The 12,468-nt window shown below is 39.5% G+C and overlaps 1 protein-coding gene across 2 annotated transcripts in view; it reads right to left on the bottom strand.

Moving 5' to 3' along the window:
- The window catches only part of p4htmb (prolyl 4-hydroxylase, transmembrane b), a 71,435-nt gene that overhangs the window by 20,634 nt on the left and 38,333 nt on the right, over positions 1–12,468 (bottom strand). For both annotated transcript variants that reach the window (XM_059943979.1, XM_059943980.1), the window contains exons 5-6: positions 8,879–9,041; positions 1,970–2,155 (exon numbers count right to left, since the gene is read on the bottom strand). In XM_059943979.1, the coding sequence (XP_059799962.1) occupies positions 1,970–2,155; positions 8,879–9,041 (349 nt within the window). The remainder of the gene's footprint in view (positions 1–1,969; positions 2,156–8,878; positions 9,042–12,468) is intronic.

The raw sequence follows: 12,468 nt of genomic DNA on the forward strand, positions 1-12,468 counted from the left end.
TGTACCCACCTCTATAGTTTCCTTATGTAGCTTATTCCATATGCCCATGACCCTACAAGTCACTCTTAATCTTCCCTCTCTCAGCTTAAAACCACACCCTCTAGTTTCAGACTTTCTTGCCTGGGTAAAAAGATTGTGGCTATATTGTGACCCCTGAAGCATATTTTCATGTATAATGTCTTCAAGGCATTCTCAGTTCGGCACGGGGATGTATGGAAATTTAAATGTGACCGCTTTTGGAGGCACACGTATTCTTTGCACATGAGAGCTTATCCTTGACATGTTTAAAGGCAGTTTGGTAGGGGAGCTTTGTGCCCCATTTGCTCCCATTCTATATTTGAAGCTTAGCCTTATTCTGTTATTGCATTTCTCTTGTACCATCCACCTCAATGTACTTATGCTTTGAAATTATCTGTCTGGATAGTATGCAAAACAAAGAGACCATAATAAAATGATTACTAATTAGCTTAGGGCTATCCTTTAAGACACAAAAAGGAGGGTGAGACTCAAAGCAACACACACAAAATGCTGGAGGAACTCAGCAGGTCAGGCAGCATCTATGGAAATGAATAAGCAGTCAATGTTTTGTGAAAGACCCTTCTTCAGGTCTGAGAAGGGAGGGGGAAGACACCAGAATAAAAAGGTGGTGGGAGGGAAAGGAAGGAGCCTTGCTGGATGCTGATGGGTGGGTTGATAGGAGAAGATGGGATCTAATCAGAGAGAAGAGTGGACCATAGCAGAAAGCGAAGAAGGAGGGAACCCAAGAGGGTGTAATAGTCAGAAGAAAAGAGGTAAAAAGTCAGAGTGGGGAAATAGAGGAAAGGGGGATGGGGAATTTGTTTACCAGGAGAAATCGATACTGTATTCATGCCACCAGGTTAGAGGATACCCAGATGGAAAATAAGGTGTTGCTCCCCACCCTGAGGGTGGCCTCATCTTGGCACAAGAGGAGCCATGGACCGACAGATTGGAATAGATATGGGAATCCGTCACTTCTGGGCATTTTGGAACTAATAATGACTTAAGTCTTTACCCCACAATCACATTCATACACAAATCATCAAAATTATGAGGAACTAACAACAGTTATGAAAGTAACATTGAGAATTATTGCTTGCACAGTGAGTTCAGAAGTTCATTACCACCATGTACATAAAGGTGGCAGGGTGGAGATATGTCTCTACCAAAGGAGGTGTAAGGCGGTCCTTCCCTCTGCTAGCCTGCAGGTCACCCTTGGACAAGGTGTAGCACTGCGTAGCCCCCCAATAAGAATCATATAAAGCCTTGGGAGTAGATGGTGAATGGTCGTATGAACAGCTGGTGCACATCACAAGTCCTAGTTATGCCACCACTGACACCAGGCAGACAATCTCTAAAGGGTATTGATAAAGGCTGGAGTCACCTGTCTTGTAAAGACACTGACCAGAAGAAGACAATGGCAAATCACTTCTGTAGAATATTTGCTGAGAACAATCATACAATCATAGTCATAGATCATGATCGCCTATGTCATGCAACATGGCATATTACAAACGAGCAAACATAAAGTGGAATGTTGACTGTCTGAATTATTCATGAGAGAAAGGAAGGAAAAAAATGTAAGGCAAAAGGAGATTAAAGCCTCCCATTTTGCATTAAGGAGTTGATAGCCTCTTAAAGTAAACATGAATAGGATGGGTAATACACACAATAAGGGTAGGGGTCAACAGTCAATGTTTCAGGCCAAGATCCTTCATCAAGGGTCTGGCAAGACTTGTCAGTCTTGGCCCAAAACATCGACTGTTCATTCTTTTCCATAAATGCTGACTGGTATGCTGAGTTTTTCCAGCATTTTGTGTGTATTACTTTGATTTCCAGCACCGGCAGATTTACTCTTGCTTATGAATAGAACGGGAGTAGCAGTGGAGGGAAACACAGAAAGCATTCTGGTAAAGAACAAAACATATACTTGCTAAAATTATTCACTGACCGACAGGAGGTTTCTAAAGGACTGGATCCATTGGTTACTAGCTTTGTGTGGAAGCAGCTGGTCTCTGCGTAGATTGGTCCACTGTCGTGATGTGCATGATAGTGCCCGCCTTGATCGTACTTCACAACCTGCAGTGGCTCACTGTGCTCCACTATCTCTGGAGGTAACTGTGTCAATCTGATCACTCTAATAAAAGACAGCATTTTAAGTTGGTCAGACACATCACCTCTGGTCAGTGGTTAGACCTCCCTTAACATGCCAGTCAAGTCACTTGAGCACAAGAATCTAAGTGCTCTACAGAGGGTGAGCTTCGTTGTCAAAGGTGCAAAGTTATGAACATTATCTTGCATGAATATAAATGATCCCATATTATTTTGAAGAAAAGCAAGTGTTATCCCCAACATCCTGACCAATACTCAATCAGCCAAAAAAAATCATCTAAACATTATTGCACTTCTCCATGTGGAGGCTTCCCATGTTCATATTGGCAGGAAAATATTTTCAGATATTGCAATTGTCAAATCTACAGATGAAACCGAACATAATTAATATAAACATAATAGCAAATTATCTCCAGCAAACCTTAGCCCCATTCATCCACAGGTTGTTTTTCTCCTGGGTTCACTGGATGCTAATCATAAATAGGAAGCCCAAAATGGCTTTATGACACGTTTGTGCAGGGATACTCAAGTGCCAATTAATTGAATTCAATTGGAGCACAGAAACACAGATCACACCCAAGTGCAAGCAAAACTTGACACTACACTGTGCGTTAAACCAGCAGGGGTAACTTTACTGGTTGTCAGTGGCCAAGCAGATTGTGACCCAGACGGATAATCAACTACCACCCCACAGTAGCATATGTTGGTCTGTGGTCTATCTCTGGTTGAACTGCAGTAAGAAAAGCACAAAGCATCAAATCTGAGTCAGGGAAAGAAAACATTATTAAAAAATCTTAGAATATCCCATAAGTTCAACTCTGTAGGATTTAGTCCATCAGAGATGGAGATATGCCTTTGCCCCACATTCAATGGTGCGGATATCTTCTCCCTGCCTGCAGGGTTTTCCAGATATAGGTATTTTAATGTGACATTCATGCACAAATCATCAAAATTAGGCAAGGAATCAAGAATAGTTACAAAAGATCACAAAGTAATTATTGCTTACACAGTGAGTTCAGAAGTTTATTAACAACATGTACCTGTAATACCAATGCATTGAAAAGATTTTAGGCCAAAATATTTTTTAAAAAACATTATTGACTGGCTTCATGACAGCTCAAACAGCCTCCATCATTTGCTCTAACAAATTAATATTGTGAGTCTGTTCGAAATGGATTTGTTTCATATAAGCATTAATATGTAAGCCAATGTCTTTATTAGATTGCTAACTCATGATGCAACAAACACAATGCACCATGGAACTGCTTCCAAGTGCTCTGTTGTCCAAAATAGGAGATAACTGTCCAGACCTACAACACTACCGCATGTCCAGAAGCATAAGAATATAATAAATAGGAGGAAACCACTCTGTACCTCATGCTCTTCAACTTTTTGGCTCAGTTCAACTGCACTGAATAGGGCCAAAATGTCAAGAAGCAATTTTTCAAGTTTTAGTTTATGTTTTATTTCTTTTCATCATGTTCTGGACTGGATTTATTTGTGACACAGAGGTGGATCTCAATGTTGATCGAAAGCCATCCTAACACCTTATTCTTGCAATGAAGAATCTGCTTTTACAGCAGCCATGGCCCTAAACTGAACAGGTGGCCCAGGCATTTGCAACACCATTGGCGTGACAGTGAGCAGCCCGTGCACTCTGCCTGTTTGGAAGGAATGTGCTGTCAAACTGCGGCAGATTCAAATATGCAGATATCTGCTGCTTAATTGCAGGATTTTCCGGGTAAGGGTACTTCGTAACTTTCAGAAACCTTGTGAGATGTCTGCAGTTGCTACAAGCCTTCAAAGAAAAGGGAACTAAAGTGCAAAAGACAGAGGCTCCTAACACAAACAGACTGACCGTGACCAGACCAAATGAAACCCGAAATAAACATCTTTCATCGGAAGAATGCACAACTGAATGCTGTCAGATGGTGCTCCCAAGGCTGAGCATTACATTGAGACAGATCTTCTTAAGCCTGATGCAGCCTCCATTTGAAAGGCCAGAGAATGATGTTCCTTACCTATGGAAACAGATGAGCTGGGCCCCTCTCAAATCTAACACTGATGGAATATTTGGAACATTGCTCTTATACCTATTGTAAGCAAATATCTTTGAAGCAGTGAATGAAGACAATGAAAAGTCTCATATTACATATGGTACCTTTTATTCTTTATGAATTGAAGAATACATTTAGAAAAAATCCCACCTCTACCATTCAATGCCAAAGGTGAAATTGCTACCTCAGGTCCACTTTCCTGAACCAACCCAAAAACACTTGATTTCAATGTTTAATATTTTCAGGTGCCAATGATAGTGAGAGTTACAGATGACACTCACTGACAAAACCTTTCTAGTTACTTGGTATACTTAAATAATTAAACACTTTCTTCAGGGGGGAAAAAATAACCTGATTCTTTTTTGTGTGTCAAACAAATTACCTGTAATCTTATAATGAGCCACAGTGCAAGCAAACAACAGATAATTACTTTGCATAACCATAGACTCGCTTAAAATGCATTTCCATTTACTTAATGCTTAATTCAATGTAGTGTGACCTTTCCTTTCACACCTTATTATCAAATAGAGCTGCAGAGGTGTTTGCATTTGTTAAACTCTGTAGTACAAGCATGATATTAATCTCACCCTTGGCTTTACAGACCAATTCTAATGGAAGGGCTTCTCTACTATGTTACATTCTTCATTTAGAATGAGCAACATACAACTACGAAGAAACCACGTCAACGGCTATATCTCATTAGATATACTAAATTTCATTAGGCGTTTGAGATTTAGTATATCAACCAAAGACTAGTAAATTTCTACAGATGGAATGGTATAGAGACCATTCTAAATGTTTACATCCCTGTCTGCTATGGAAGTGCCACTGGGCAAGATCAGAAAAGGCTGCAGAGGGTTGCCAGCTCCATCGAGGCCACAGTCAGGAACATCTTCAAAAGGCAATGCCTCAAAACAGCAGCATCCATCATTAAGGATCCCTACCATCCAGGACATGTCCTCTTCTCATTGCTACCATTAGAGAGGAGGTACAGAAGTCTGAAGACACACACTTACCATTTTAGGAGCAGCTTCTTCCCGTCTGCCATCAGATTTCTGAATGGAGAATGAACCCATGAACACTACCTCACTATCATTGCTCTCTTTTTGCACTAATTATTTAATTTAATTTTTAATATATTTTTCTTATTTTAATTTATAGTTTTTGTATGTATTGCTCTGTACTGCTGCCACAAAACAAATTTCACAACATATGTACAATATTAAACCTGATTCTGATTTTGGAATACTAGCAAAAAGATAAAAAGGTATACACAGCTTGGGAGGACCAACCTGGGTGGGTCTTACAGAGTGAGTGGTCGGACTCAGCGGAATGTGGTAGAACAAAGGGATCTGGGAATATAGGTCTATAATTCATTGGAAGTGGCATCAGCAGTAGATAGGGATGTAAAGAAAGCTTTTGGCACATTGGCCTTCATCTATCAAATTACTGAGTACAGGAGATGGGATGTTATGTTGAAGGGGCATAGGTGGGGCCTTATTTGGAGTATGTGTGCAGTTTTGGTCACCTACCTACAAGAAAGATGTAAATAAAATTGAGAGAGTACAGAGAAAATTTACAAAGATGTTGACAGGACTGGAGGAACTGATTCCCCAGTTTCCCTCGGGATCAATAAAGTATGTCTGTCTGTCTGTTTTAAGGAAAAATTGAATAGGTTAGAAATTTATTTTTTGCAGAACGTAGAAGATTGAGGAGAGATATACAAAATTATGAGAGGTATCGATAGGGTAAATGCAAACAGGCATTTTCCACTGAGGTTGGGTGGGACTACAACTAGAGGTCATGAGTTAAGGGTGAAAGGTGAAATGTTTAAGGGGAACATGAGGGGATACTTCTCACTCAGAGGGTCCTGACAGTCTGGAACAGTGACAGTATTTCCACTTGGCATAATTTACTTATTATACTTAATTATTTATGGTTTTATATTGCTATATTTCTACACTATTCTTGGTTGGTGCGACTGTAACGAAACCCAATTTCCCTCAGGATCAATAAAGTATGTCTGTCTGAATGAGCTGCCAATGCAAGTGGTGAAGGTGATTTTGATTTCAATATTTAAGAGATTTGGATAAATATGTGGATGAGAGGGGTGTGGAAGCTCTGGTCCAAGTGGAAGTCGAAGGGACTAGGGTATTTAAATGGTTTGGTACAGACTAGATGGGCCAAGGGGCCTGTTTCTGTGCTGGGCTTTTCTATGACTCTACAGAGACCGTCTCTGCTGGAATATGGAGCAACAATCTACTGGAGAAACTAGTAGGCTGAGAAACATCCATGGAAGAAAAGGAATTGTCAATTTTTCCATTCAAAACTTGAATCTGGAGTGATGAAAACTATTTGTAGCAGCAGTGAATCCTGACTCCCGTATGGCTCTGAGACCTGGACTACTTAAAGTAGGAACCTCAAGACATATTAAAGATACCACCAATGCCATCTCAAAAACATCCTCCAAATTAACTGAAAGGGTATACAGTATTGCCCAAGCAAATATCCCCAGCCCTGAGTCCCTGAGTATATTCAACCAGCTCCAATGGGCGGGCCACATTATTCGCAAGCCTTACACCAGACTCCTGAGACAGGCATAATCTCTGTCAAGATTTAAAGATGTGTTCAAACTTTCTTTAAATATAATATAGCTCCCTCCTTTGATTCTGGTAAATCTCTAGTCTAAAACCTCTCAAAGGAAACAGCAATCTTTGGAATGGTACTGGGAATTTAACATTCAAGCAATAGGAACACACAAAACAATAAACTATCCCCACCTCTCCATCAGACCAACCGTGGAAGAATCTGCAATTCTCTTGTTGGCCACATCAGTCACCTCAGACTAGTGCAAAAGAAAGCAGGTCACCCTCGATCTGCTCAAGAGGAGGGGGAAAAGAACCAACGGATACCTTGAAGCATAAATTGAAGTTTGAGAGCTGGAGCTGGGACTGCTCTTCAATGCAACATGCTGTAATTATGAGAACTGAATCCCTGCCTTGCTTTATTTATGGATTTAGAATGTTGTTATTCAATCAACTATTTATAGTTTTATAATCCAGCTAATGATTTTTGCTTAAAACGGATGGCAGGGTAACACACTGGCTAGCATAATGCTATTACAGTGCCAGCAACCTGGGTTCAATTCCGCCGCTGTACGTTCTGCCTGTAACCATGTGGGTTTCTTTCAGATGTTCCAGTTTCTTCCCACTTACCAAACATGTACAGGTTTGGATTAATAAATTATGGGGATGCTATGTTGGTGCTAAAAGCGTGGCGACACTTGCAGGCTGCCCTCATCACATCCTTGGACTGTGTTGGTCATTGACGCAAACAACACATTTCACTGTGTTTCAACATACAGTACATGATAAATAAAGCTAATCTTTATATTAAATACAACTTTATATTAACACTACTTCTCTTAAATATGCTATATATTAAATTAATTATGTTCTATATTTTATTGTATTAAATGTTTTTACACTATATTAATGCTATTTCTTTTAAATATACTTATATTACATTAAGTATGCTTTTATATTACATTGCATTAAATATGCCTTTTTAAAAACACACTTTACATTAAAGTTATATCTTTTCATTTTACTGTTTTAATAGTTTAATGTTACAAATATCCAAAGGCCCTGACAGCTTCTGTCTGCCCTGACTGCCAGTGGAGTTTCAGGGACAGACAGGTTCTCCAAAACAATCCATGAGATACTGCCACAACCCAAGACTCGTCACTATCGCATGGGGACACTCTAGGGCAGCCATATAGGCACCATGTATCTGAGCCAAACAAACTCGATGTTCATTGAGTAGTAAGAGTAGATCCTGGGTTCTTGCTATCAAAATCTGGAAAATTAATTTCCAGTATTCACTTCTAGCCTTAATGTTTAATCCACTAAGTGCTGAACTGAGGCTGAGCCTGTGGGCCTGCTCTGGGCTTCGTGTCTGAGGACTCACTTTCATTTTAAGTGCTATTTGCTTATTATTATTGTTTGCACAATTTGCTTTTCCCCCGCTCTCTCTGCACATTGGGTGTTTGTCATTTTTAAAAAATGAGCTCTTTTGGGTTTTTATTGTTTTGTGGCTGTCTGCAAGAAGATGAATCTCAAGGCTGTATAATGCAGATTTTCTCTTGGTTACATAACGTATACGTACTTTGAATTTAAATGCACATTGACTTCTGAATTTAAAAAAATACGTTAATCACCACTCAATCACCTACCTTGTAAACATGGCTTGTTCTTTTGCCACCGTGAGCAAAGTGCAATAGAACATCACCTACTTCGGATCCATACAAGACAGTAGAAAAGCTGAGGAGCAATACTATTTCCCATTGCTTTTAGTGGAACTCAATTACATTAACCTTAGCAGCATGTGACATAGCACTTTAACATGGGTTACTTCTGTTAAAGAGGCAAGCATGGCCTCACTAGTTGGGCAACAGTATTTAGTATAAATGCACCATTAGTATGGGAATAACCTGAGCCTGTTCATTCCGAGATAAAAGTCTTAACTGTAAACTGTCAAATAACACCAAAGTTGCGCAACCAGCTACTATCGATATTTTGTAAATATTGTGAACTACAGTTCACTTGCTGGCTTACAAGTCACTTCAGCATGAACAGCAGTCTTGCTAAATGCAACAGAACCTACAAAGGACTTTTTAGTTTGAGCCTCACCTATGCCGAATGGTTCTCAGGATCTGGTGTGCCCCTTCACCCTGGTACAGCCACGTGTGTTTACTGTTGCGAACTAACTCGGTCTTTTTCACCCCACGCTGTCGCAAGTATGTTTGGAAAGCATTTGTATTAAGTTGCTTAAATTCCTCCAAGCTTAGCAAACCTGAAACATAAAATCATTTTTAGTCCGTTTTATCGACTTTTCCCTGTTAAAGGCAGCAACTATGCTGAGGTATAACTTCATAGAATAGTTGGGGGCAGAAGTATGCCATTTTGCTCCCATTTCAATTCTACTGTTTAATTAGATCTGCACTTCAATCCAAATTGCCTCCTTTATTGCATGTCACATAATAGCCTTAGCATGCAAAAATCAGTTAACAAAATGAATGAAAGTACTCACACAGTGTTGTTAGGTTCCAGGATTGAGATCAGTGAAGGAATAGGAAATATTTCCAAGGCAGGATGATATGCAACCTGCATGTAGTGTGTTACCTTGGGCCTGCTACCTTTGCCCTTCGTGAAGGGGAGGTTGTAGGTTTGGTAGATACTGTTACAGTAGCCATGGTAAGGCATTTTGTGGATGGTGCATACTGCAGACACAGTACATAGGTGGTTAAGGGAAAAATATTGACTGAGCTTTCAAATAGTTTCATGGAATTTTAACGGCCATCTGAAAGGGTAGAAAGTACCACAGTTTCACATTATCTGAAAGTCTCACCATCTTAAAAGACCATCAGCATGGCCCTTGCTCTCCTTCAGCTCCCTTGCCTCCTCACTACCCTGTCCATTCCTCTAACCCTTCATCTCCACTTTCAACCATTCATTCAAAGAACTAGTCAGCAAGCTTTGAGAGTACAGTATGTTAAAGTGCATCAGAGTCGAACTCAATACAGTTTACACAAATGGCTGTTCTGATAAATAATTGCAAGTCAGGGAACCTGGATATTTTACTATTTGTATCATAGGGCACAATGTACATTTCTGAAGCAGATTACCAAAAATCAGACAGCCCTCCATATTATGTCTAATGGATTGATGCCAATCATATCCCACATTTCCAAATCAAAAAAAGTGTGGAACAAAACAATTAAAAAACTGGAAATCATGGTGTTAAATTGCTCATTAAAAAAAGCCATGAAAATGTCAGGGAAAGTGGACGATACATTCAAAATCGAAAAGAATTTACAGAATCTCTCTGTCAACTGCAAAATCCCCAAAAAAGATGAGATAATCAAAAGCTAATTATCTGTAACCCAGCAGGGAAGAAGTCACAGAAGAGGATTAAGGCAGCATGGCACTGAGATGTACACCCTCCCTCTGTGAAAAGAAAAATGGACACTCTAAATGTCCACAATAGACGTGGCGCTCCCTGTGGCTGTACCACACCATGGGGCCTTAAAGCTTAACATACACTGCCAATACCACCTAATACCTTATTTACATTAACCTCCCTGCATAACTATTAAATTGGGATGAGTATGATTAACACTGAGTAGGATATAGATATTCAATCTACGTTGTGTGGTGAACCACTTGCAAATATTAGCTCTCTTGAACTACGACACTCTGTCCTAACTTTCAAAAATGCCATTCAAAGAAATCAACACAGAAAACATTTTTATTACTATAATGCATTAGAAAAGTAGACCAATAAATATATAAAAAATATACACATCTATTCATCTTAAGAACTAAAATCTTATCACCTCAACAACTTTCCATCACACAACAATGACTTCTTGAGGAACTCTTATTTGGAAACTTTCTGTTTAATTAAAATATACCAGTTCAGTACATGCTAGATAAACTCATACATATATCAAGAACTGGAAGGTAAAAAGTAATCCTGGTATATAATACCATGACACAGTCCGGGGACCAGGCTAATGACCTGGTTAAAGGTGAAAGTGAAATAAAGTCTCTCATTTCAACCCTACATTTTCAGTGAGGATTGTGAGAAAAGGAAATAATTGTAAAGAAATATTCAAAAGGAACATACAAAAACTCAGTTATCTCTTTCTGAAAACTATTTCCAGAAACGTTTTACAGTATTTGAATTTCCATTACATATCATGCCTTAAATGGATCACAGCTTCCTCTTGCAAATTCAATTCAATGTGCTTTTCAACCCCATCATAAAATAAAATTCTTTCTGTAAACAAAGTCTGACCATGAATCCCAGTTCAAATGATAACTTGTGTTTCTCTTTCACATCCTTCAATGCAGAATCTTCCTGAGACATTATTCCAAACTTTCATCTTTCTCTTTGTTTCTAGCCAAGGCAGAGACCAAAGAATAGATTACATGCACAGGGCCATTATGTATAATGTGACATTTACTTATTGAGATACAGCATGGAATAGGACCTTCTGGATCTTCGAGCCGCATTGCCCAACAATCCCCTGAATTTAACCTAGCCTAATCATGGGACAATTTACAGGGTAGATAAGTCACCTGGGCCAGATGGTGTACACCCCAGATTCCTGAAAGAGATGGCTGAAGAGGCATTAGTAATGGTCTTTCAAGAATCACTAGATTCTGGAATGGGACTGGAAGACTCAAAAATTGCAAATGTCACTCCACTCTTCAAGAAGGGAGAGAGGCAGAAGAAAATAAACTGTAGGCCAGTTAGTCTGACTTCAACGGTTGTTAAGATGTTGAATCAATCATTAAGGATGAGGTCTCAGGGTACTTGGAGACACATGATAATATAGGCTGTAGTCAGCATGGTTTCCTCAGGGAAAGATCTTCCCTGACAAATCTGTTGGAATTCTTTGAAGAAGTAACAAGCAGAATAGACAAAGAAGAATTGGTTGATGTTGTGGTACTTGGATTTTCAGAAGGCCTTTGACAAGGTGCCGCACATGAGGCTGCTAAACAAACTACAAGCAGATGGTATCACAGGAGAGATTCTATCATGGATGAAGCAGCGGCTGATTGTCAGAAGGCAAAAAGTGGGAATAAAGGGAGCCTTTTCTGACCAGCTGCTGGAGACTAGTGGTGTTCCATAGGGGTCTGTGTAGGGACTGATTTTTTTTAATGTTATAGGTCAATGATTTGGATGATGGAATTAATGGTTTTATTGCAAAGTTTGTAGATGATATGAAGCTAGGTGGAGGGGTAAGTAGCTTTGAGGAACTAGAGAGGCTACAGAAGGACTAAGACATATCAGGAGACTGGGCAAAGAAATGGCAGATGGAATACAGTGTTGTGAAGTGAATGGTCATGCATTTTGGTAGAAAAATGAAAGGGTTGACTGTTTTCAAAATGAAGAGAAAATACAAAAAAAACTGATGTGCAAATGGACTTGGGAGATCTTGTGCAAGATTTCCTCAAGGTTAATAGGCAAGTTGAGTCTGTGGTGAAGAAGGCAAATGCAATGTTAGCATTCATTTCAAGAGGGCTAGAATACAAAAGCAAGGATGTAACGTTGAAACTTTATATAGCATTGGTGAGGCCTCACTTGAGTATTGTGAGCATAATTGGGCCCTTATCTTAGAAATGATGTGCTGACACTGGAGAGGGTTCACAGGAGGTTCACCAAAATGATTTCAGAATTAAATGGCTTCTCATATGAAGAGCATCTGATG

The sequence above is a fragment of the Hypanus sabinus genome, chromosome 19, assembly GCF_030144855.1.
Source record: "Hypanus sabinus isolate sHypSab1 chromosome 19, sHypSab1.hap1, whole genome shotgun sequence".
NCBI classification, from domain to species: Eukaryota; Metazoa; Chordata; class Chondrichthyes; order Myliobatiformes; family Dasyatidae; genus Hypanus; species Hypanus sabinus.